The following is a 27,792-nucleotide window of genomic DNA, read 5'->3' as shown; positions in this document are numbered from 1 at the left end:
ATATATAAATTGGAAACGGCTAAAGATGGAATTTCTATACAAGGATAAACCTAAGGACTTCCAACTTTTTTATGAATTCTAAGGGGGCCTATTTTGTGCAAGATTGCAAACTGCAGCCACCCGCTTTGACTTATCACATGGATCCATTATTTGATGTAAGTCAACTGGCCGCTATAGATCGTCCTATCGATTTATCTATTAGTGAGCCACGTACGTAACATCTTGCTAATGAATAGAGCCATTTTTAAATCGTCTTCTATTCAGTATCAGAATGGCTAAAGGTCTTCCACATGCAAAACTAAGGGCGGCCTATTTCTTCGATGGTTTGTCGGCGTGCTAGTTCTCTTAAATCATTGAATCATTAGCCACATTATCGGAAATCCTCGCCCTACATTTAACTTAATACCTCTTCTATATATTTGTAGTACGTACACTTAGACAGTTCCAGCACTTCCGTCATGTTCACTCTGCGACTTACGTTCTACCACACTTAGCAAAGAAGTAAGATACAGACAGCTGATCTATATGTTTGTGCGAGATGGCTGCATACATAGCGACTTCAGTATCGCTTGCTAAGTGAATAGGGGATCAATTTTACTCAGTAAATAAATACTTTTAGTTCACTCTGAAAGCCATATTTTTAGATTTATTTGGTCGCCTGTGTTAAATTTTAAGTAAAATATTTATTTTATTTACAATCGTAACGAGAACAATGAGCGAATTTTAATTTTAGCTTAAATATATTTAAGATAGCTGGTTGAAGTCACCGTAGGAGAGGTCAATAGCAATCTTATTTATGACTTAAACCAGCATTTGAAGGGAAATAGGTTTCCAACCGAAAAAAAATTGCCCGTCATCAGAGCGAGCCAAACTTTGGCTCCTGCTATATGTGTACACATATTTTTTAAGCACATATTTGTAATGCAGCTGGAATATTTATTAGTGAAATTATTGGGCCTCGAAGCCTATTAAAAACTTGAGATAGGCTATCGATCCCTACCTACGTAGGTCACACGTAGGCTTCTAGAGATATTCACGGACAATGTGTACGACAAATGTTCACTCTACTACGATCCGTATCAGCAGGACTTAGTTAATAATCATCTTATGCTATATAAATAAACTATCAAACCAGCGTGATTTCCTATTATAAATCCTGAAACGTACATGTGCCCCAGTGCGTTTCGTACCTTACGTCCGATACTTAAACCGTTAGGCGATGCTTCTAATTACATTATTATTAAACTTATTCAGTCAATTTCTTCTAATGCATTATAAAATTACGAAGGACTAGCGGACTATGAGATACTAGATGTCTAACTCGAACCCGGACATGGTTTGCGGGTGTCCGCAAAACTGCTAATAAGTAATATAAACGTGAGGACGGTCACCGCTGTTGTTTGGACTTCTACGGAAAACTGCGATAGGCCGGCTAGCTAGCTTGGTCGGGCGGAAGGATAGTACACGACCCGTCGTACATCAATGCGTTTGTTTGTCATGACATCCTTACTCGTGATACACGCGATCCGCCTCTCTTCGCTACTGACTATGGCGAGCTGCCATCGTATTGGTCGGTGTTTTCTAATCTCAATGTTTAGCCATAACATTGCTTGTTAGGTTCCCTCAATATATCGCTTAGCCGATAGATAGGATGCTGTCCGACGTTATGGGCTGCATTCAATGGCGCAGAGTGACCGCTACGACGTCACCACCATAAGCCAATACTGTCAGGCCCGAAGATCATTGTGGCCATTCTGCGCCATGGGCTCCCTTCACGTTATTCTCCGTCTACACGCCCATTATAGAAGGATAAAATGTCTTGTATTTTCCGCTATCACAATGTGACTATACAAACGGGGAAGAATTACATCCATTGAGCTATAGTTGGTATTCTTGTAGCCGTTCCTTGGTGCCAATGATGGCGGTCCCCGTTGTGGTATTAATCAAAGCCATAAATTTAAGATTTGACATATACGATGTCAGCAACAACGTCAATCGAACAACTAACGATAAGCAACCTCGCGGGCTGATTTAAATTTGCCTCGGTGGGCGGGATGCTTTGGTGAGGCCTGACCGAGTCGGAAGGTGGTCCTAGGAAGGAACTGATGTTGAGGGAGAGAAACCCCCATCCCATCAGTTCCTCTTGTCTTTGTCTGTCAGAGGAAGGGAGCAGTAGAGGTACAGAGTGATAGCCCCCGAAGAGTTCGGCATAGAAGACACGTCAGGCGTACCCTACCCCCACTTTTGACGTACCCCATGTAATTGTTGAATCGTTGTGTGAGCTTTCCGAGAGTCAAAGGCAATTCGTTTTCGGATCAACTGTATGTCCGTCCATCAGTTCGATAATGGGGCCAGACCATCAGCTGCCAATTGAAGTTCGTCTATAGGCACTCACTCTTTCTTCGGCACTGCATTCCTATTGGTACTAGCTTTCCCCGAAGACTTTATTAGGGGTCTGACTCAGCATGAGACGAAGTATGGAATACACAGCGATTTTTATGCGTATGCAGTCAGAAAAAAAATTCTGCTCAATAACAATGTTTCAGAAAAAAAGATTCGGTTTAATCACCCATCAATTTTACTAAATCGGTTCGTCTTTTACATTATTTGGCCCTGTTGATGATGGTAAATTTTGTCTGGAAGGATGACTAGATTTGGAAAGCAAGCCCCATTTTTGAGGCGTATTTATTTAGTGACTTCTATAAGATTATTACTGAATTGCGTATAATTAGAATAATCAGTGGGCGGCAATACCTTAAACTTGACAACTTATAAACTCTGAAAATAAATGAATGCGAGTCCAAATAATACTAATCTTATTGAACTTTGCTTTATTGACCTACATGTTGCGTGTATATGAGCGTCGAACCAAAATTGTCCATAATTTAAAGCAACTGACTTCTTTCAGTTAAACAGGAATCACAAGTTTTCCTTATATTTCTATAGCTGTAATTGGTTTTTGACGGACTGTTTTTTTTTTCTAAGTGACACGCAGTCTATCGCTTCAAGTACTGCGCAGAATGTTACACGAAGCTTAAATTATCTGGTGGACATTTTTAATCCAATAGGATTATTGTTAATTCAAAATATATATTATTATATCGAGCATTGCTTGTATGGTTGTTATATTCCGTCCTGAATAATTTTGTGGCGCGTCACGTTCTCTAGGGGCATCGACTAATTTACTTACGCTCGTACCAGTATCGACGTATTGAACGCGGCCCAATTTTACTATATTGTATTAAAAGTATTCTTTTTTTTTTTCGGCCGATTGTTACCTGCCGCCACTCAGGATGTCGATACTTCACGTGTTGCATAACTCCTTTGGATAATATCAAACTGCCTCAAATGCGTCCGATGGGGATCTACCCACGCACTCGAGAGTAGACCGGCCACCACTAAGCCTGTTGAACACAAAACGACCGTACAAATTCTTCGTATTAAATAGCTGGGTTTATGCCCAGATTTGTCTTCAATAGAAAAGCCGTTTGTAGGGTCAGTCCATCTAGCCACTTTGACTATATGCAGATAATGTTGGTTGAACAAATGATCTAACATAGTACAGTCTGGGAATCGAGGGGGATGACGCTAGCCCTTTGGGTATCACCGCAGCAACAGCCACGATAGCAACAACAGCAGAAATATTCCGTAAGCCGTTTTGATATTTCCGGTATTAGATCCCGTAGGAGTAGATTGCTCCTTCTTCGATTTCTGCAATCTCACCATCTCATTTCTGCCAAATAGTCTACTTTTGGCAAGAGCATTCTCTACTTGTCAGTGCTCCCCGTGTCGAGGATGCCTCCAATACACGACAGGTGCAGATGGGGTTGTCCGATGAAGCTTCGACGGCTATCATGGACGGTATCATATTCTGTGGTGGTATGGCACCTATGCACCGACGCACAGGTATTCATGCATTTCGAAGAAATAGATACCGCTTTTTGTGCTGTTATTGCTGTTACATGTAGCGGTTGTTGCTGTTTCGATCGTTACGGCGGCTGGCGAAAAAAGGGGGCAGGACTAAGGACAAAGGCAATTCCCGGGTAGGTATTGGATGCTGAGGTAAGAGAGTGATGTGGGAGTAGAGTTTCAAAGCAAAATGATGCATATTTCCCAGTAACGATGCATTTGTCAGTATGCGCAAGTGTGTCTCACTCTCCCTGGAGAGTGCTTTCAAGGATGCGTTTTTCCGCTGAGGGCATAGTAACTGACGAGCTAGGGGAGGGAGGGGGGATTGAAAGCTCTGGCCATGATTCTCCAACTCTCAGGACACAGCTGATGCAGGGGTAAGGCAAGAGGCGTACGACTGGCATCGTATAGAAGTTCACTGTCATATCGAACTATTGCTACTCCTGGTGCCGCTATGCTCCCGCCTCGTGTTCGTGCGGTGGAGGTAAGATCCTCCCGTCATCCCACCGGGCGAAGCACGTTGTTTTGGTACCCGATGAGCCGTACCAGCGCATCAAGCTGACCCCAGAGAGTCGGATTCAATCTCGGACACTATAGAGCGATAGCTTCTGTCGTGTAATTAGTTCCATAAGGACGAAAACAAAGTAACGCATACAACTCAGTAAGTAAATTGAGATATTTGTGTTTCTTATCGGTAATCATTTTACAGACTGAGTCTGGAGAATCGGCTTCAGCAAGCGAAGGATTCACCGTCATCCAGCCGGAGTGCATCTGAGCCCCCAGCTCTCAATTTGACCAGCTCAGTTCAGAGAGAGCATCCACGAGAATCAAGAGAACGACGCGACAGTGGTAGCAGCTCGGGCCATGACGAAGGACCCGAGACAGGCTCCCTTGGAGCCCTCAAGGTCAAGTTGGAGCAACAGGCAATTCTACAGCTACAACAGCAACAGCAGCTTCATCAAAATAACCATAGCGCGCGGCTTGGAATAGAGACATTAGATAGCCTTTCTGGTGGGGAAAGTAGCGCCTCAACAGGCGGTCAATCTGTTGAAAGCTTGTTGAAGAATATTCAGGCCCTTCTACGGCTCGCAGCCGACACAGCACGTGAATATGAAAAAAGAACTCTGTTCGAAAAAAGTGAGTATTTGCATTCCAGGTAGACAAAAGATCTTCGTACGATTGCAATGATGAGCGATAAATTCGAGGCAAAAAAATGATGACGTAATGCAGCTTGCGCCTATACTCTAACTGAATCGTTCTGTAATACAAAAAAATTATCTATGCAACTTTAAATAGAGCTATGGATTTCTAGTGCCACGCTCTCTGGCAAAGAATACCTTAGTATGTGCGCAAAGCTTCAGTATCGTCCATTTACTTTAGCTCAAGCTCGAGTCGTAAGTCTATGGCCGCACCAGTATCTCTGTCTAAGTCGATTATTACCGAACATATCCAATCTATTCAGCAGCGTACCCTGAGCCCTTATTCTATTTTTTTGCCCGCCAGCCGGCCGACTCATCTCCAAGCTCGCAACGAATAGTCTTAAACAGGCGTCTGCGGTGGCTATTTGAAATCAATTCAATTGTTCGGTACTACGAGCCACTCAGTAGAAGATAGCAGTAGATAACATTTGCATAGTGTCTTCCTCGCCGTTCGTTCTTTTACCCTATCCTATGGGTCTCCCCTTATTCGACAATCGGCACTTGCCGGAGCCCTCGCTGGCTCCACAAAGCTCGTGTTCTAACCTGGCCGTCGCCGCAGTCGGTATGCCGATCGAGCGTCAGTTCTACGGCTGCTCACGAGAGAATGTTTCTTTTTCATTGGAAGATTCTACGACGCGCGGACAAGCGCAAGATGCGATGTCGGATGAGTCAGTTTAGGAGCCAGATAGGGTCCGACGGATGTGGATCTAAGACGAGCTAGAGAACGGTAGGACAGCTGCGAAGCGGAGAAACCCCCTGATCTTAAAATGGCTAGCGTACTTGGCGCGTTCTTGTGGCGGTCATTTGAATCTACCCAGTGGGTTTTGTTCTTCCTCGAATACAGGGCGGTAATAGTAGTAGACAAGAGAAAACGGGTGTGGTGGGCATAGAAAAAAGCGGCCGGGGGACCGTGGGGGGCGAGATAAAGAGGAAGAAAAAGTGATTTCTATTTTCGCGGTACAGACAACGAGCGACAAGACGGATCCGTGTGCGTATGGCTTATCGGCAGACCGCAGAATGGCTAGCGGTTTTACTCGCTGCTAGCGGTGTTGTCAGGTTTCTTTATCGAAAATCGGTTTTTTCAGTTAGGTGATGTGCAGCTACTGGCCATTGCCCTAGTCCAATTGAAAGCCTAAGAAGAGGAGACCTCTTGCAAATGGCTAGTCAATGGCCGTAGATTTCTGATGAAGAAAATTAAGCAAGTATGTAATAACAGTGATGAGTGCTTTGGGCTTACCCACTGCGGCCCGGCACAACTCAGTGCTTATATATTGGCCAAATATTGTTATAAGCAGATAAGTGGGCGGCGGCGTAAGCGCGATCGCTGGGCGTTGTGGTCGACTTTCGGTTCCACTAAAATTCTCTTTTACTCTGGTTTATAATTTCGTCAGTGTGATCGACAAAAAAACACTGAACACTGAAGTTAGGATTTGCTAGACAAACGTACTAAGGAGATTTAGAACGCGTCCCCCAGCGACTGATTAGTAATCGTAGACATCAACTATTGTTTTCATGAAACACTTTTACATGCACACAAATTAAGTGTCATACAAATAAGTTCGGCTGACCAAAAACTGGCCGCTATCTTGTCTGACGTTATCTCAATGGTGAATTATTGAATTTTTGTAGAGTTTCAATAATGGAGGAGATTTTCAAGATTCTCCTGCATATGACAAATTTGTCTGACTCGTACTTAACTAAGGATTTTTTGGAAATTTTTTTCTGACATAGTATAATCTCGAAGCTTAAGCTTATATCGACTAAACTTACGCTGATGGTTGCCTTAGCCAACAGGGCAAACATACGGGGATGATATTCGTTCTTTTCGCTTAACGTAAAGTACGCAAAAACTTGATTGGCCATAAAGTCCATCTGTTTGGACATCTGAAGAGGAACGAAAAAGATGTTTTGTCTCAACTTGTGAGAGTCTGTCCGTGTATGTGTGGGTGGGTATGCTGTCAACACCAATGTTTATGCTGTTCTGTATTCTCGGCAAGCCTAAAGTCCAGTTGGGATCCGTATTTTTTGTGCGCTTGTCCAAGTATAGGTCCGTGATCGGGCCACTGCCATCGTTACTACGAGCACCATCTAGGCAGCGCCACCCCCATAGCGCCAGCTGCAAGAGACGGAGAGTTATGGGGTGTGAGGTGTTGTCTTTCCGAAACAGCTTTTCCTTTATTCTTCCTCGTCGTGGGTCTGTTCATGTGCGGGTGATTGCGAGGGCCGTCTAAGCGTTAATGGAGGACAAGATAACAGTGAACACTGCCGCGGACATTATCGTCGTCGGTCTCGTCGTTGTGCTCATCGTTGCACGGAGATAGACGCGGCCCGGTGCCGCGCTCAATTAACTGTCTTTCCGACAACACCGCAGCAGCGGTAAGCATGCTGCATGTACCGCCATTTCGAAGAGCCTCTTAGTGGTTGTGCTGCCGCTGACGCTACGGTTGATGGTTCCAACCGCTTAATGTCGTTCTGCAGCCCGGAGCAGCAGGCAGTGTTCGACGCCGTCCACTTTGCTCGTCAAGCTCGTGACAATCTCTCAACTCCTTGTTCCCTCCTGGGGGTCGCGGCTGCTGTCTTACCGACTTGTTATCTGTACATTTCTTCGCTGGCGGCTTTCATGGCCCCATTTTCCATCTGTTTCAACAGCTATACGGAGACAGATATGACTCTCGCTGTTCACACATGTGCTAATATACATAAAGTCCCAAGCGCTATTCGGCCGTCCTCTGCTGCTTTGGGTTTTTGCCAAATGGTCATATCGATAATACTTACGTGGCTGTGTTTTTGATTTTTTTACAGCTCAGCTCAAGCTTGAAATCCAAAAAGAAAAGGATTCGAGGGCGCACCTAGAGAAACAACTTGATGAAGCCACAAGGTTAAGAGGTAAGAGATGGTTATGTAAACTCGCCGTATACTCGATGTTTTCATTAATTGTATTTGGTTTATTAGTTATATTATGTTTTCTGGTATTGCGATGCCCCGTATAAAACGAGTGTATACTCTGTTCAACGAAATTCCATAGCGTCTTTTTCGGCCGGACTATACTATAATGCTCTATTTGATATACCGCCAAGGTTTACCCTCTACCCCATCAACGACTCGTTTTATCGCAATTTCTATTTGGTTTATTCTGGCTGAGCTTAGTTTAGGTTATAACATTTTATCTTACATGGATTGCTAAGATGATTCCATTGTAGAAGGCTATTTTTGGAGGGATTACTAATGAACGAGGGGATTTCGTTATAAAGCTGAACAAATGAAATTATAGAACAGGCTGATCTATTTAAGTTATAAAAATGTGTCTTGAATTGTTTTGCCAATGTATACGGGTATTTCATGAATTGTATATTGGACAAAAGCATCGGATTGGTTTTATAAACGTCCACTTTATTACGAATATGTGCAAACGAGCTCGTCTATATTGCATAGCCATTATCAGCAGTGTCTAATTCCACAATTACAAAAGTGAACGATCTGATTTTAACTGACACATATATGTACCGAGCCTATCGATTGTTTTCCTAGACCGTGAATCAGACTCTACCGGCCTAATCGCCGGTTGTTATCACTATGACAACTTCAACAAGGCGTATGTGTGATAGTCTACCACTACTACTAGTACGGCTTACATCATAGTTTCTCGCTCTCGTCGGTCCTACGCCCCTCCCCCGCCTCCTCTTCTCCCTTCGAGTTTCGCTGACGGAACTAAACATTGACTCGCGATGATCATCATCGTAGTTCTTACTCGTTTAGAATAAAAACGATGAACTAAAAGCTCAATCTACTGATTTGGTGAGTCACTTGGTCGCCTTTCACTGAGTTCTACCGTTAGCAGCGGCTCTGCCTCAAGGAGGCAAGGAACTGCTCGATCTTTCTGTGAACTCGTATATAAATAAAAGCATGTCCGGTCATACCGTATATGAATGGCCAAACATTTTTAGTGAGTCAAGTCTTGGACAGGGGCATATATGCCCGGAGTTCCTATTCTATAGTATAGAGAAATCGGCGTAGTTGTAGCTAGAGCGATAGCGACGTCTTCCAGTAGCACTGCGGACCCGTTATTCGGTAGCAGCTTTGCCTTGAACGACGGGGGTACTACTAAGTACGAAGCATAGATTGCTGTTATACAGTCCGCATGTTGCCCCAGCTCAACTGCACTATTTCAAGCCGTAACAACGCTGGCAGCGCAGCTTCGATTGCTGGTGCTTTTACTTCTGCCTAGTTCCGCGTCGTTTGGTGACTACAGACAGCGGGCGACAGAGTACATGAACCGAGTGTTGAAGGCTGTCGGCGAAACGATAGGTTAGCAAAAGATTCGCCGGGGACTTTATCTAGTGGGTCAGCAGCGCGGCAAGGGCAGGCAGCTGATGGGCAGGCTGAATTCCTTCTCTTCTCTAATTGCAGCCGATCCATCATCGTCCACTCTTTCGTGTGTCATGCTGCTCCCGCTGCTGCACGTTCGTCTTCTTTTTCCCCACCTCTGTCCTGCGCCCCCCATGTTCCTCTTCTTCTCCTTTTTCTCTCCCTGAGCTGATCCAGCAACCTCGAGTTCCTCTTTCTTTTTCGTTGTCCTCGTCGTGGTTTTTTCTGCCGCCGCTTGACGGATCTGACTGATCTTTCTCTATCTCACTCCTGCTTTGCGAAAGAACGCGTCAGCCTGAATCGCCGTGGCCCCTCACAACGGGGCAACACTTCGCTCGACATCGATGTCCGAGCTCGAATGAGCTGTAAAAAGAAAAGGATCCAAACAGTAGTAGTTCTCAGTACTGTCGCTAATGTTACCGCAGCCTCTACTTGCTCAAAGAACGACATGAACGTACTGGATTCAGGCCGTTAGATACAAAAAATAGTTTCTCTCTTCCTTTATCTTATTCTTAAAAGGTGGAACTCACGCGACTTCCGCTCTTGGTCAAACCTTTTTAGGTAGCTTGGCGATGTGTCGCAGAAAAAACGGGTACAGAGGATCAGATGGTTAAAAAACGTTATGGTTCTTGAGTTAAGTAGAAATTGATCGTTGTGTAATAAAAACGACAAATTGGTACTTTCTGAAACAAGCTAGAAAACTTTACCGGTAGTGAACCGTTTACTATTGGTAAGCAATTCATCGCTACCTTCTAACACCGTGATAACTGTTTGAAGTAAACAGGCTAAAACATATCAAATTCTACGCGAAGCATACGTTTTGCGAACCGTACACTGCAACATTTTTAAGTTAAAGCTCCCATTAAAACGATAAGTTGAAGTCGCTTTTCAAAAAAAAATCAGCTGTAATCATGCGTCAGTTGTTTTTACTTTATACCTCAAATTAGATAATTATCAGTCAAAAGAACCAATTCGATCACTAAAAAAAGATGGAAGCTCCTTGCAGTGTAAGAATATGGCGTGGACTAGCATATTACTATTGCACATCTATTTTAAAACGAATTTTCTATATTCGACGATTCAAGGTAAAGATCTTTTGTCCTACTCGCCCTTACCGTTCCCACCCAGATCTTGGCGTCTTTGTTGTAGCGACCGCTCCCCATTTCGCTTGGTTTGTAGAAAGCGCTTGGGAGAAAGGGTAATGGTTGATACGACAAAATCTAGATGGATCACTGACAAGATCGCACTAGCCAACCCTAATAATCCTTATGCTTCCATTTCACTGCGTCGCGAAACACAGCGTTCCACTCTTCTTCATCTCGGCCAATGGTTGTCATTATAGGTTACATCGTTAGCTTCAGCTGATTACATGAATAGAAATTAACCCTTTTTATACACTGTAGCAAAACCTGACCTGAAACCTTGAACCGGTTAGTTCAAGCTGTTGCACAGAACCTCACACTTACAGAAAAGTAAAGCATACAATTTTACCGATCAACGTTACGCTATAGCTGAATTAAAAAGTCCTCCAGAAGCCTCTGACTGAACGTGCTTACTCTTTCGAATTCCGCTTTAACATAAGGAAAACCTGGCTTTTTCCGTGGAGCCGATAAGCCGGCCGGAACCTAGACAATCATTTCTAAGCCTTTCAGCCAAAACAGATGGCTTAACACGTCGCGTGTTCCGTCTATGAATTAACGCGTCCGCCTGGGAATTTTTGCATTAAATGCCTTTCCTCTATATTTAATTATATGCCAGTAACTCCTCTTCCAATGATATCCTGCAAAATTCTTATAAATAACGGTATTGTAGTTATGGGCAGATGAAAGACGCCTACAACGCTATGAGCAATCGTCCTAAGCGAGCTGACCAGAGAAGCAAATATCGATCTGGCCAATATTAGTTCACCTATTATTTATTAGATATAGGAAAAAATAAATGATCACTACTTTGTAATGTTGTAGTAAAAGGATTCAGTAAGTGGGTATGCATGTGTCAGGTAAGGTCCAAGTAAAGATTTGCTTTTTTGTAAACCACCATTTGCCATATGGTCGTAGAGGTTTCTTAGCGGCTCAGTAATCTTGTTTTAACGGATTCTCTTCAGATAATTTTAAGATGTGCTGCCAACTCGTACGGCAAAATTTATGTGACAATTACTTTAACTGCCTCTGATTTTGTTGTGCCTTCTTTACTTTGTTTCCTGGAAACTGGCACACAATCTTGTGCAGTCTGAATGTAGCGTTCGACGTCGCCTCAAGAGGTACGTTTACGTAGACCCGTTCCATCGGGCAGCATTTGGATCGCTTTTCGAAATAGGCAAGCTTTACGATTGTGGAAAGAAGATAGCGCGGGACGAGTGCAAAACGGCCAGGCAAAGCAATCGTCCTTCTGCTAAAACCAATCAGTTGTATTTGTTTGTGAACCTCTTCTGTCAAAAAGCTTCAAGTAACCCATTTGTGAATGATACGATGAAGGAACACAGTATATTTCGCGCTGAGGAAGTGATGCCTCCTAGAACTCATTCGGAATGAAAACAAACAGGCCGTTTAGTTGAACCCGAATCGATTTTAGGTTTATATATAAACAGCAAATTCCATAGGATATTTATCTTCACTGTGTTGTAGCACCAATGCTGGTACGACAATAAAAACGCTAATACATATTTAGCATTTCAACTGACGTTAAAGCTATGGCGTTACTAAACGTATGTTGGCTATCAAGTCTAACTTGCTTCACCCGCGTTACAGCATGCACGAGAATCACAGTCCTTGTTGGCTTTCACATTTCTGTCCTGATAGCGTCCTACATGGCTCATTGGTTTCGAAGAAGCAGGCTTGCTAAGGCGTTCATCATTGTTGCACATCTGCATAACATGATTGTAACATTACGAAGTGAGCGTTACACATCTGCACTATGCTATTAGTGGATAGTATAGCTTTGTCGACTTGCTCCAGGTAGGTACATCGAGGTAGTTTTCTTGCATTCGCATGCTCCTATATAGAAGCTCCTACATTTGGACTTTAACATAGACACAGCGCGAAATCTCTAGAGACCCCGTGAGCGCAATAGTCTTTCGTCTGATGCCGTCTGCCGCTCAAGTTGTTTTGAATTGAGCGTAGATTCTCAATATGTGAAGCAGCTATACAACAGGCTCCGTCAAAGCTGTTCTAGTGGTATTGCTTGAATACGCGCTAATCACGTGTTCTTGGCACGATCCATCAAACTCCGCAACGGCGAACAGGGCCGCTCATGGGCGAACGCAGCCTCATCTCGAAACACCGCCGACTTCCTTCAGCTTAACAGCCGTCGTTGCAGTGTTAAAGAGCGAAAGAGAGACGCACCGTCGGGAATTCAACCAGCATCGAATATGCAATGCATAGCGTCCCCGTTCACTCGCTCGTTATCTTGCTGCAATAACCTGAGCCTAGTTATAGAATCATGGAGACTTCCTCCAACTACAAAGCTAGCGATTGTCGCTTTGACATAGCTATATATAAAGATGGCATTATTTTTGTTGTTGTCCTGACACTTTCATCGAATTAAGCCTCCGTCGAATCTGGACCATCCGCACACGCCTATCGTATGCTCCGTTCGACTCCATGAAGTCTCATACATGAATTACCACAAAGTTTCAGTCAAACATTAACGACATCACCCAGCCAAACTGATAGGTAAACTGGAATCTTTATAGTCGTTGCACTAGTATAAGACGTGTTGGTTAAAAATCATTAAATGAGCATATGAACAAATCTGTTATCTAATCTTTATTATCACCATCATCTGCGTTTTTTTTTTTAACATGAATTGTGTTATCAGAAAATCGAACTAGCTTTTACTGGAATGCCTCGAGTTGTCTATTCTGCAAGGCCTGAACACGCAGGAAGGCGACCAGCCAGCGAGAGGTCAATCGACGGACCGAAATCTGTCGAGGCGGAAAATATATTTATGATTTCAGCTGTCGTAGGGGTTCTGTTGTTCCCCTCATTCACTTACCCATGTCCTGTGCTAACGGCCGGGGTCTGGCCACAAGTAGAGTCACCTCTCAAGCAAGCCTAGCCTGATAGTTACATCGTTTCGGTGTTTTTCCTAGGCGGTGGAAGCGCACAAAGTTCCATAGTCTAGTGTACATCCCCGAACTGCCACACGCTTGGACAGAACAATAGAAGCAAGTTCCGTAAAACTTTCCACTATGTCTCCTCCCCCCCCCCGTCTCCGACTGGTGCTACTAGACTCATCGTTACAAGTGACAGAAAAGCGGTCAGCAGAGGGAAAACTTACGACTTCGATCAACACTTGCTAGCCAGGGCCGTGTACTTCATTCATTTTCCAGGCAACTCGGCAAATGTACGGTTGGAAGGACCGCATTTGCTGAGTATAGTCGTAACAAATAGGGAAAGAGTTTATATACTGTCGTTGAAACTCGCCAGAAGAAAATTATTGCACCACGATAAATCGATCGTTCGCATTTTCAAACGCCTAGCATCGCTTTTGCTTCACGTCAAATTGAATTTCTGGGTCACAGTCAACTTGAACGCTCGGCGACAAGCTTGGGGATAACTTATAGAAATTTCCGTATCTTATATATATATTTAACCAAGTTAATAATTAGGCCAATTTTTTTGTCTGAAACCATTAAACACCAAAACTTGGCTATTGAGAATTTAGGTGAATTATCGCTTTTGCAGACATTAAATCGAATCCTACAAAGGATTATTGGCGCTTTCATATATCCATACCACGGATAAATTAACTAGCGATGCAATACAATAGGTTCATTCTTTCCTACTTTCTAAACAGCCTTTATCTTTTCCCTTGCTTTGTTGTGGTGCGATTGATCAGCTAGGTCCGTTTTAGGCCAACGGTGGGTGAAGGAGAAGTTCAAGACTGAAATGATAAGCATGGTAGAAAGATGCTTCTGACAGGAAATGTTACTGTCTACCTCATGGGCAAGTATGTCTGACTATGGGTGTGTTCTTTCCAGTATGTGAACACGGCAACCACTACCCCTAGATATCTATTTCACTCTCTGCCTCCCCCTCCCCCTCTGTTGTCTTCAGGGTTGCAATTTTACACCCAAAAGACACCCCACCAAATCGCTACCTCAGCCACCCCGCCAAGTGTTTTGAACACTGGGTGAACCCCACACCGCTCTCATCTTCTCGGAGATCGCTGGCGCTTTCTTCGCGGTTCTGTGCGCTGGCGGGCGCGTTCCTGCCACCAGCAGCGGCCGGAGCAGCGGTAGACGCGGAACTGTGCAGCCCTCTTACCTCACAACACAAGCTTGCCATTCTCTCGTGTGCACTCTGTCATACGGGTGGGCCACTTGACTCGTTCTGTCGATCACTGCCCACCCAACAACAAACACACGCATCTAAACCGGAGCAGATACAGGCCTGTGGATATGGCGTAACTCTGCAATGTCTATAAGAGGGCACACCACCGATTCTTCTCTTTGCCGAGGTTGTAATGGGAGAAACATTTAGAAAAACTTACGTTGCCTCAGGGGTGTTTGCCCTGCTTCACTTATGTGCATCCAGACAATCCAAGAAGGTGTAGACAGTTGAAAATCGACAAGCTGTCTTCGAGTTGGGTAAACAATGCTTGACTGGTGCTATTTCAGTGCTTCGAAATCAGTAGGTGTGGTCGGTTAATAGGTCAATGTATCTAACTTAAGTGACGCCGCTGTCTTTCCATCTGTACATACCTGCCGGCGTACTTATGAATTTCTAGTATACGTTGATCAGTTAATAGTTACAATGATGGGCGGAATTTAGTTAAATCGGGTTTGTTCCCACTGCACCAACGACACGGCAGGGGAAACTTTAGCAGTTTAAAAAAATTATTAGTAGTCATTTAATAAATTATATTATGACAATTTACTGTTGAAACGATTAGAGCAAACGCTAACAAACATGAGGTTTAAATCCAGTCCTCTGACGCTCTCACACCAAGTTCACCTATGCCTTTCTAGCGTCCTAAATCAAAACTATGCTAGTATTAGGACGCATTTGCGATTTACTCGATTGTTGTACGTTGGAAATTCCCAGGGAACACAAAATATCTGCATTAATTTCTCTAGCAAGAAAAAACCAACAATATTCAAATAACTTAGAGGGTACCGAAGTGTGACAACGCAGCCATATTAGTAACACAGCCATCGCGCCTCGTCGTTGTCGTCTGCTTCGGCCGAGTCTCGTCTCATTGTCCATCCCGTACGGCTTTGACCGTCGGTGCTCCATGTAAATAGTGGCAGAATGATAGTGTTAATAGTAACTGCACAACTACCAGCACAGGACCATAGCCAATTGTAAGCAATGGGCCTGCGTTGATACTGAGGACGCAGACCACTGTTTTCGTTCATATCTCGCGATTGTACTGCTTTCTTTCGAACTTCTGCTGCGTTCCCAACTGCGTGCACAACAACTCTGTATCGTTGCGCGTTTCTGTGTCATCGCTGCTATAGCCAAAAAGACAAGAGTGCACATAATCCGAATAACTCCATAATTCCACCATAGATCATAACTCATAACTGGCTTTATAGACACATGATTTGGCAGAACCCTTTGTTCGGACAAACATAACCCGCTCCTCGGCTAAACCTCCGCAGGCCGAGTACCGCTTCTTCTTCTTCCTTATCTTCGCCACGCTACTCTTAGCTAGAGAAAAAAGCCCACTTACATAACACACGGCCAGTATATGAGTGTATATCGTTCAATCCGACTAGATCTGAATGTCCATAAGGATGCTGTCATTGCAACTGCCCCGGTCCAACGCGCACTCCTGCTGAGCTTCTGACCGCGAACGGAGACCGGGTAAAGAACAAAAGGGTAAAGCGGTTACACTGTACATCACAGCCGCCCAATAAAGGACCAGATTCCCGTATAAGCCTAATTTTCTAGCTAACTATCGTCTGTTTTACTCATCTACACAAAATGGGGCTAACGATTAAGAGTCCTGTAAACCCAGACAGGACAGCAACCAGTATCAAAACTGATAAGCGATATCAACAAGTTATTGAAATCAAAACAGATTGAAATGAAAACTGTTTGACTATTTATGCACAACTGTGTCACCCTCTAACAAAATTTGTGCAGGTTGTAGCGACCCACATAGATGTGAGAGAATTTGTTACAATTATTTGTCGGGATCGCTTGCGCCCTCCATTAATCTCTGTGTCAAAATATTACCCCTATAGCCGGCCTGATTTACTTATAGCAACAGCAGCAGCGGCGGCAGTTGCAGCGACATGCGATGTTAGCCCCGTATAAAATGCCCCTATGCGTCTCTCAACGTACGAATGTTTGTGTGTGGCCCCGTTATTTATATACGGGGGTTTTTTATCGTTTCGAAATTAGTCACAATTTGCGTTTTTTCTTATTAACTTTTTCTATTTGCTCAACAGTAGTCGTTACATATTCGACGCAATTTAGTCACTGAACGTTAAGAATCTATGACAATATTCACACATGCACAATAACGGTGCGCCATGTTATATCTGTTATAGGCACGCTGTCCCTGGCCATAACGTGCATGACCGACTCGAACCGGCTTACTGTAGTTTCTATGGCTAGTGACGCCATTAAGTGCACATGAACGATCGCAGTGGACTTACAATGATATGTTTACAACCATTTTCCTCTCAGCCAGTTTTGCTGTTTTCTATTACTTTTCCCAACGGATTCTTGTGTTTTCCTAGGAATATAAACAAAAATCTGTTCATTTCTTTTACGGATCAGCTCAGATGACGCGTGTTTCCCTCTGTTTCGACTTCGGCGACGTTCCGAGTGACCTCGTCCCTAGCGGCTGCTTTACTAGACATAGCGTCTTCGGATGCGTGGCGTGTACTATGATTTCAGAAGCACATGTTTCTCGTCCACATTGCTTCTTTCTAAGTATCTCCTCTAAGTAAGTCCCAACGAAACTTGTAGCTAACTCGCGTTTATGACAGCGCGAGCATACTCAAGAGAGCAGTCGATGGATTTTATTGGTTTTATCAAGAACAAGAATGACTAAAGAGAAGTTGTTCCTAACATTTACTTGTTTGTTGCCAATTCCACACATAGGGTGAAGAGTTTCACGACAGATCTCAGGGCTGTAGTTCGAGTATCATTACGACTCGACCGGTAACCAAAAGGGAGTACATCCCCTTTACGCCCCCGTTGACACATCAAGGATATCATTTAACCGTTATATGATGACAGACCATATGCCGTACCCTCCAGTGGCGCTTACTTATTGATACTTTTGTCTCCTGGTTTCATCTTGCTGATAGCGTCTGCTGTACACATTATCCACTTTTTCAAACTTTTTTTTTTCTGGATATTTATAGGAACAACTGTTCTGGAGCCTTATATGTCGGGTCAAAATTCTAATAGAAGGCGGTCTATAATAGCAAGATATTCTACGCTTTCTGGTATAACCATATCGCACCGTATGCATGAGTCCGACCAGGATGAATATGCGGAATGAATATAATTTTTGTTGGTCTGTTTAAATACCTGTATGTTACCAATAAAAATGTATAAATTCCGCTGTACAAACACGAATCGTCAATGAAGCTGGTTCGTTCCAGCTATCTAAGTAGAAAAAAAGATTATTTTTTATAATAATACAAGTAAAAAAAAAAGATTATTTTTTAAAATATTCAAAACAATCCCTGCCAGAATATACGCTTTACTCGATGATTTTTTTTTTTTTATCAAAATTATTTCAGCCGGTTGTATATGCACTGTCAGCTTTAGTCTGTCTTTCACAGTCGTTTCCTCAGACTCCCGTCCTCTCACAAACTGCCTTCTGCCTTTCTCGATACATCTATTCTTCTGCATTTCTAACTACGCTCGTCCGGAGCCTTCCGGGGTCTGAAGCATGTTCGCATACTGACCCCGTCCATAGTGTATATATATATCAATGCACGACACTATGCACTGGGACGTTGACTAAAACCAGCGGTAATGGCATTGTCATTAAAAAGCAATTTTTCAACTGTACCGCGTGCAAACTGCTGAGCGATTCAACAGCTGAACAACATTGCGCATTGGAAACAGCGGCTGCAGGAAGCGCCTCAATTGCCTGCTTAGGCCTGAAGCAGCACAGTCACTGGTCTCGTTTGCGCGGACGGCAGCGCCGCTACAGCCCTGGCGGTAGAACCAGTACATCTTCAGCGTAGATGACTTCGCACCACCGTCAGTATCGCTACGGCATTTACTACCGCTACTGTCTATGGTCCGGCCTTTAACGACAATGCAAAACAGGCAGCAGCAGCAGCAGCAGCAGCAGCAGCTAAGCAAATTGTCGGTTGGCTCGTTTTCTCCGAGCTGTTATTTCGATTGCTCGATTTTTTTTTCGCTGCCCGTAGCGTTACCAGTCGCATCCGATTCGAGGTTAGTGCGGTCGAGGATCTGGAATTTCAGGGTCCATAGGCCACATTGATTACAACGCTTTACACAATAGCGGAGGGAAGGGAGGGCTGGAGGGGGGGGTTGAGGGGAGGTGCATTCGTGAAAAAAGGACGCTGTGTCGACGCTGCTAGAAAATCGACGAAATGGGAAAGAGATAAGGTGAACGGCAGACGCATCTTCCCCGGCGAGTTTCGCCAAACTGACATGTCGCAAAACTTTGTCTGAAGAAGCTCTTTTTTCGGCTGTTGCTCGCTCGGCTTCTGTTTGTCTCTCTGCTTCTACTTATTTGCCTAGCTAAGTGCTGTTCCGATGACACCCGTTGATCTGAGTGTCGTCAACATACAGCTCACAAAACGGGCAATGTCGTCTCATGCACAATTCGAACAAATGCGCGGCCATCAGATAGATGGATACAAGCGCCTGCGACTACGGGATCAGAAGCGGGCGGGCGGGCGGGGGTAACAGAGAGGGGTCTGAACATCTTCAAATAATGTGGCTGCACATACGAGCAAAAGCTGATGTTGCAGTATTTACGCGAACATAATCTTCGTCGTTGCAGTCCAGTCGGATCAACTGGATTGAATTGAAGCGAAACGAACTAAACCCCATTTGAATGTCATTGTCGTCGTCATCAAGCGATGTGGGCATTCGAATGATTCGACGATAATCAAACATAACAACGGCATAAAACCACGAATCGTCTTTCACACGAAGCTACATACCTGGATAGGCCAATAAACAAAACTATGGCTGCCACAGTTAGTCACGATAAGAGTCTCTAGCGAGCCGGCCAATGGACCAGTGTTAAACAGGAGGACACAAAACGAAGAAGATACCTTCTGTTCGCTCTCTGTGAGCGAAAAAACGAGAGATGTCGACTAGGTCGGCCTTTATTCGTCATTTACCAGGTAGGATCATGAAACAATCATTATCTGCGTCCTCAGTGTCGCGAGATGCTTATGGGCACATGACTGCATGTGCGCCCTTCGCAGGCTGACTATCAGGCGCTATAGGACGTTATTATCTATTAGAGCGGTCAGATATGACCGTCGCTACGACTGCGAGAACGGCTACTACCGACCTCCCTGTTCTCACATTAACAGCCGTCCTGCAGCACTTGGTAGACTGATATTCGACTTGGTCTTCGTTGCCGATCAGAGTGATGCTGCTGCTGCTGCTGCTGCTGCTGCTTCTACTGAACTTGGTACTAGAAGGGCGCACGGAAAAGAAGAGTCTCTGGAGTAGATAACTTAGCCGATATGTTGGAACTAGTGACGATCTGACGTAGTGGCGCTAGCGTCGACAGAGTGCAGACGATGCGATGGATGTAGGATAACGACGAAGATCGACGAAGTAGCATAGTTAAGGGATGTCTGAATGAGTGACAATACAAGGATTACAATGAGATTACATTGAAGCGGCTGTTAGAAACGCTGGACGGAGTCCATCTAGATCAAATTGTCACTTAAGCCAACCATGGCTGCCGCTACCAGAGGTCTGAATGGTTGAGCAATTGGTTTTGTATACGTATGCCTTTTACAATGAGGGTGCAAGCTACTGAAAACGGTCAACTCGGAACTTAAACGATTTTGTAACCAGCCAAGACCGTTTAGGCATTCAGGCTGAAGAGATCCCTTGAAGGTCATATGACCAAGCTGAAATATAACATTTATATTCAAAGATGGAATTAACGCAATTCTGTAATAAGTGTATCATGGTTACGCAATGTATAAACGTTAATAAACATGCATATTCGCTGGGTAACAGACGCAAAATCTAACAATATTTTGACAAAAAAGAAGAACAATCCAGGCTATCTTTTTTCAGAACTATATTACGAAACAAACTCGATTGTTAGTAATCCACTCCTTTTAACTATAGAAATATATACTTAAATATAAAGATTGGAGTGAATCATGTTCTGGACCCGAATGATGGCGGTAGTGTTAATTGCAAGGAAGGTGTAGCGCAGACCAGTGTTGTAGACGTCGATCCAGCTTTTATCTGGCTCGTGAGCAATACGCATCGTTTTAGGAACAGGGGCCAAACTTTCGACGTCTTTACGTTCAGCATATTTTTTTTCGCAAATAGCGAGAAAGGAACCAGCAATAAGTGTTTGATCAGCTCGCGGGACGAGTTAGCACCTATCTGGCCAATGGTCAGAATAGTCATCCGTTCATTCTCAGTTAATGTTACCTACCTCTGCCTGTCCGTATTTTTCGATGACTTTGAATTAAACTCGTATGAATTCGTGGGTGAAGACGCGGCCATCACTGCGGGAGGTCCGCACGGATGTTTTGTTCGCGGCGGCGGGCGGCAGCAGCAGGAGCGGCAGTTTCTATATTGTACACCTCGCCAAGGCGTACGGACATTGGCATTGTCAAATGACAGAGTCGGGTTGGAACTCGGGCCGACTCCTTCGTGACAGAAGTTCGAATCCAGAAACAGCTCGAACCGCTGCAGTGGCAGGCTATGTCATCTCTGTAGGTCAGTTTTCAGTTAGTTCCTTTGCCATCGCTCCGGGCTTGCGCCTGTTCTCTATTTCGTTCGATCTATGTCTTCCTAAGACTCATCTTCTTTTCTCTATTGAAATCTCTTTTAGAGTAGTTTCCTTTATTTCTTGGTGGTGTTGATGGCGCGGTCCGACTGCACTGCGGTCTACGCGGGCGATGACAGAAGGTGTCGATTTGACGGCTATCGGGAGGGAACCTATCTGCGAGAGATCTGAGTAGATCTATTGCCACCGTAGGTGCGCATCTCCCCACAAGCCTACCCCCATCTCTGATTGAAATGCATTCGGCACCCCCTGCTGTCTAAGTAGCTGGCTATAAGAGACGGTATCGATAGGACCTGAGGGATGATAAGGCTGCTGCAGTCGGCGAAGAAGAGTGGAGTCTGTTTCTCTTTTCTGCAACATAGGGATGACACCCAGCTTAGTGTCGTGTCCAACTCTCTATAGTCAAACTACGGCAGCGGCTACAACAGAGAAAAAACAGCCTACACGTCGCGTTTGCAACCCCTACGGCTGCCACTGTAGTAGTCCCGCTGGTTCTGCACTCCATATGAACTTGTTGAGCTTTTCGAATAGCTGGGTCTATCATCACGCTTTAGAGTAACACCTATGTTTGCCTATAATAGCCTGTAAATATTGCTAATCTGCGCTCTTACAGCTTGGGCAAAGGTAGATGATTACATGCCATGTTATCACGTATTTTATCTAATGACTTGCTGTTCTAATGAGAGATCTGGAGTAAAAAACGTTCAGCCAGATGGAAAACACTGTTATATCGTATATAGATGGCACCGTACTAGTTATGCGAGCCATTATGGACCTTCTACCAGGTAACAACTCCGATTGTCTGTCAAACGAGTTTGAGCCGCTGCTCTTATTCTCACGATTTAACATTGCACTTATACGAGCAAGTCATTTTCACTAACAATGTTTTAACACACAGAAGGCAGGAACAAGATGTTAAGCAACCTATAGCGAGTTGAATGTTTACCTTCAGTAATCGAACGATGATGTAACGTGCAAAAAATGCATTGGCATGGATACGAGTTTGCTTTAAAACCTAAAAAGATTCTTTGAAATTCTCACAGTAAATGCCAAGTTCTAATGTAAGATAGGCACTAGCTCTCTTCGGCCATATTGTGTGTGTGGCCTTGCAGTAGGTAGATCGCATAAGCCTCCACAAAGACGCTGACACGACTCAGAGTTTGTCTGCACCGAAAATGGAGCAAGGGTCTGAATCCTGATGGATCATCTATTCTCTTTAGGATTTGGCTTACGCGCACAAGCACACTCACATCGACGCATAGACGGTCATACAAACACAGACAGTTGCACGTGCTTCCTTCTTCTGCTCAGATGACCCGTAATTCGAAGAGCTACCATTCTTTAATAACCCTCGAGGATTTCACTTAACCAAAGCCCCACAGTCTGCCGCAACGTCAAATATGTGCCTTATGAGCTGGTCGACTATTGTTTGATTACGAGTTTTTACTTTCCTTTGCTCTCGAACCTGTTACATGAAGTGAGATATAGAGCGGCTGCTTTTACTGCGTCCGGCAAAGAATGCTAATCCTCTATCAGTCATTTAGATCTTACGAGGAATAATTTCGAAATACTTTGAAAGATATTTCACCGTTGCGTTTGAATGAAGCGCACAATTACTACTGCCAAGGCGTCATACTCGCTATATTTCGTATAACGTTTCGTTGCTTTCATCGTATCACGACGCATAGAACCTTCCGCGATTTTTGTTTTTGATTTTGTTAGAATTGACAAATTCCAAATGTGTTGTTATCGTTAGTGGCTTTTGTTAATACGATACTTAGTAAGCTTACGCTGCTAACAATTGGCTAACCGTTTGCGCATATGTTATTGAGCAGCCGATATTTAGTGAAACTGCGTACGATTTTGTCTCAGATTTGTTAGCTATTACATTGTATAATAGTCCTTCATAATTAGTTTGCAAGTCTGATATATTATCGAATGGAATTGGAAAAAAAAAGTCGTTTTAATTGGTTTTTTGCTATAAATCGATTTTTTGCGCCAGTTGATACATTTGTTGTCGCTGTTACCGCCAATTTTTTGTTGTTACGAGTTATTTGGGTGCCCCTTTCTTTCTTTCAGGGGCCATGTTGGCGTTAGCCCTCTCAAGAGGTTCGTAATTCTCGTTTTCGAAAAGTCGTCGCATTATATATATATATATATATATATATATATAGTGTCGTTCTGTTTTGCGCAGCCTCATCGTCCACAAGTCCGCGAGTCTCGACATTGAGTCTGGGCAGAGGGTTGACAGAGACCGATCGCATCCCAATCCCCATGCGCCCACTGCCGTCCGTTTGCTTGCCTGCTTTCCCGTTGGAGCACGGTGCGCGGTGGCTGTATGCTATCAACTACTGCTTTGTCTGCCATAGGGAAAAAGGGGTCTCAACTGCTCGAATCGATGCGGCGGCCGGCGCTCCCACTGCTGCTGTCGAACGCCATCGAGATGACGGAGCACTTTCCAAAAAACTCCATACAGACACACACACACCCATAGACACACGTGGGCTCACATAGAAAGCCAACGCGGAAGAATGGAGAGAAGTTGGATACCAACTCAAAGACACGACCTATGACGGTAGAAAAAGGACCAACAAGCGTAGCGCGTTCGTCCGGTCGCGATCTTGCCGTTCGCATAGCCGCTGTCTATGTAATGGCGGTCGGCGAGAGACAGGCGGAGAACCGCGAATCAAATGGTTCCGCCGGTCGAAGTCATCACTGGACTGTCAGCACACCTCAGAGCAGCGCACCTAGGCCTACTTACTAGGGCCCTTTCTGAACGAAGAAAGGACCCGACGAGAGAGCAGCGGTTACATAGGCGCGGTGGAAGAGGCTGAATTAGATGAGATGAAAACGAGCCCGAATAACAAGCAGGACGAAAGGGAGACTCGTCAATTCGAGTTCATTTTAAATTCTCTACTTGGCCAACGATGCCAGTGGAACTATAGAGCAATACCGGGCTAGTCAACGAGCCAGTTCGTATAGTGGGGAGGAGAACCCCAAAAAGTCTTGGAGGTTGAGTGAGTATATGTTTTCACTACCGTAGCCGCATACACACACGCACATGGCTCCAATAAACGGGAGCGACTTCAAAGTATTCGATCATGTTCTTGTTCATTTTACAACAAAGTGTCGTCCCCTTCTTCGCGGTGTCCATTGCACGCTTTCGTGCGTTTCGAAGTTTGTTGAAAGGGCATGTAAAATGGGTGTTTGCCAGGAAGTACAAAAGAGTGCAAGATATGATTGGTTTCGTACCGGAGGCTAAGTGACCAGTTTAGAAAGGTTTCATGGGTAGTTCTTGCTAATTGACTATTCCGATATCTATTCACGTTTTGCCCTGCATAATGATCAAACAGATGAGAAAAAAAATTAACTTAAAGCTTGGAGTGTAACAAGAATTGAGAACAATTGCCTGGTCATATCATAGCTGTAAGCCGTACAGAATTAACCATGTGTTGAAGTTATAACTTCAAATCTAAATCACAATTCGTTTTTGAATATACTTTTATTTGTCATGGTCCTTTTATCTGTTTATGCCGATAAGGTGGTTCAGTTTAAATTATATGGTATATGGTATGCACATATTTAGTATTTAAAAATGCTCATAATTTCAATCTTCGCTTGTTGTGGAAAAATCATCCATTAGGCACCAAGGTAGTGTCATTGTGCGACAACACCTGGATCTTTCTCTACCTAGGTTCGATGGACCACTTGCTCGAAAGTCGTCATTCGAACTTAACGTTTTCGGGCATAAGCGGGGAACTGTCAGGTGTAAAGTAGAAGTTATTCAAACAGCTCCGTTACTTATGGCTCGGTTCAAGTGAATTAGATGCAGCATGGAATATATAATCTCACACGTTGTACACAGGTCGCATCAATATGTACCGAAACGACGATGGCACATTCGCCTACCTCACAGCACGAACAATTGTGATCTAGCGACCACATACATGACAATGCAACAACCTAAAATAAAACTTCATTATTCCGTCATACGGCTGAGTATATTGAGGCTAGTCTCCCGCTGGGGCAGCATTCTTTCTCCCAACCCACCCATTTACCGGCTTAGCAATTTACGCTGATGTGTGTGATGTCTTTCGTGATAATGGCTAGCTGTTGGTGGCTTCCAGTAGAGACAATCCAGCTAAATTGATACCATGTGCGTTCATATATTTGCACCACGACTGAGACAAACTTTGATGGTGGCTTTTTACAGACGATAGGTTTATTCACTGGAACCTATGCCGAGCGACCGATTACATTGAAGAGGGGTATATAGTTGCATAAATATATATATATATATGGACGAAATAATTTCGGGCTCATAACCTAACGTAACGTAACTGCCATTCGGTTCAATCGCAACAAGGCCCAACAACAACCGCTTCTATAAGTTCGCTAATGACTCTTTATTAGAAACCGTAGGTAAAGCGATCTGTTAGACTTTGTACGTCTAGACGTATCTTAGTCTCCAAGAAACGCCAAATTTAGAAAAACTATGATAGAGTTATATATTTGGGCTAATAGTAGGACACATTTTCCATAAAACAAGCATTCAACAAAAAAGTCCAAGAGTGTGAAAAATGATTAAAAAATAATTAAACTAGTCTTATGCGGGTATCCAATCGACAAGATACACGTCTCTCGTCGTACGGCGCTTAGTTTTGAATATAAAATCCGGAGGATTATAATTGGTCTTTATGCAATTCTGACGAACCCTTGGGCCCTTTTAATGTTATCGTTGTTTTGGATCTTTCACTTTGTCTTGTGGAACTTAGTGGAATTTTTAGAACCATGCGAACCGGCAGCAATGTACACTGTGGATATTGAGGAACTTGATTTTTATAGTGCTTATTCAACACGGAAACGCACTGACCATTTGATGGTAGCTTATATTCCGGCCGCGAATTTACTGAATGATAGCGCATAAGCGCGCCTATCTCATGACAAAAAGTTCGAACATTCACCTTAATGTATACATATAGGAAAAGAGAGAAGTCAAGGAAGGATATAAGATAACGCTGCCTCGTATTCGTGCAGCACGCCGCCTCGAACTCCCGCCTCCTCGCCACTTGGTCGTAGATACATCTACAGGTGGAGTTCCCCGTAAAAGTTTCCCTCTTTTTTATTTGCAGAGTGGCAGGAGCGTCCACTATTGCTACAACAAAAACAACAGCAGCAGTAGCACTGTGACAAAAGGGCCTGCTGTTGTTTCCTTTCCTTCCTACCGCCGTGGCAGCTTTTCCCCAACCCCAAAATTACTGGGGGAGGCCTGGAAACGATGAAAAGAGCGGCACTTCAGCTGATCGCCACAATAACGACGACGAAATGTAAAATGTCAAAGTCGAGCGTCAGACAGCGATCGAGCTAAACCTTATTGTCGCAGTCTGCTGCCCTGTAGACGGATAGAGCTTGCGTCGCTACAACTGCCTACTGCTATGGTTGTTACACCGACAGCAGGAACTGTCGACTATGGCGATCTTTTACCCCTGTCTGCCTTACCCCTTGCTCTTCGCTCGTTCATGCAAAGACCATCTAGGATCTTAGGTTATAGTACAATCATGCCAGGCCTAGCTATAGCCCCCGCATTCGAGTATGGCCTGTGATTCCGTATACGGGTGTGTGTACAATTTGCATAGTTCATCCGGTTCGCGGCTGCTGCTGTACGGCAAGACCGCTACAATGACGACGAAGACAACGAACGATGGTGAACGGCCGTCCAGATGGGAAACAAGCAGTCGCTTGCGCACTCTGTGGCCAAACAGCAACTAAAGCAGAAACGGCGGCGGTGGTGAAGGCGGAGGCGACTGATGTCGAACGAGGGGAATGAGACGACACATATGGCGCACATAACGAGGAGCCAATGTGCTAGCCGAAAGTTCGAGCGAGGCAGTATGAGACATAAAAGCGAAGTCAACAGAAAGCTAACAGTGGTAACTTATCGAGAAATGACCGAGGATGCTATACGTAGCATATACTAAAATTCAAGAAACATGCTTGAATGTGGCTAAGGGAGTACTCTGGGTAGTTGGGGTTTCTATTTTTGGAGGACAAAATAGCTTTGTATCTAAATATGTAAAAGCGCAATCGTTGAGTTTGTGTTTGAAGGATGAAGTGAAAATGACGTTTGAGAATTTCGCAGCAACATAATTGACTGCGAGTGTACCGGTCATAAATAGAAACTTGATTCTTTACTGTATTTAATTGAAGTCAAGCAGAGGTATAGTGTTTTGGCATTTTTAAGACAACTAAATTGGTTTTAGCAACACATTATCAACGGGTTTTCATTATTCGCTTGCAGAAGTTTACCAAAGAAGACTGAAAAAGGAACGCCGCTGTAGACGAGCAATAGAGGAAGCGCTTGAGA

General features: G+C 44.1%; 1 protein-coding gene and 1 long non-coding RNA gene across 3 annotated transcripts in view; one reads left to right on the top strand and one right to left on the bottom strand.

The window, feature by feature from the left end:
- The window catches only part of LOC111264066 (uncharacterized), a 165,501-nt gene that overhangs the window by 126,204 nt on the left and 11,505 nt on the right, over positions 1-27,792 (top strand). For both annotated transcript variants that reach the window (XM_086969921.1, XM_086969920.1), the window contains exons 5-7: positions 4,619-5,046; positions 7,911-7,994; positions 27,727-27,792. The exon at positions 27,727-27,792 is cut by the window's right edge and continues 348 nt beyond it. In XM_086969921.1, the coding sequence (XP_086826047.1) occupies positions 4,619-5,046; positions 7,911-7,994; positions 27,727-27,792 (578 nt within the window). The remainder of the gene's footprint in view (positions 1-4,618; positions 5,047-7,910; positions 7,995-27,726) is intronic.
- LOC147753001 (uncharacterized) lies at positions 20,683-23,134 on the bottom strand. Its single transcript, XR_015312535.1, has 2 exons — positions 22,375-23,134; positions 20,683-21,779 (listed from the first exon to the last, which is right to left on the bottom strand). It is a non-coding gene; the product is annotated as an uncharacterized LOC147753001 (long non-coding RNA).

The sequence above is a fragment of the Varroa jacobsoni genome, unplaced genomic scaffold, assembly GCF_002532875.2.
Source record: "Varroa jacobsoni isolate VJ856 unplaced genomic scaffold, vjacob_1.0 scaffold_815, whole genome shotgun sequence".
NCBI classification, from domain to species: domain Eukaryota; kingdom Metazoa; phylum Arthropoda; class Arachnida; order Mesostigmata; family Varroidae; genus Varroa; species Varroa jacobsoni.
This window is presented reverse-complemented; position numbering and strand designations above follow the sequence as displayed.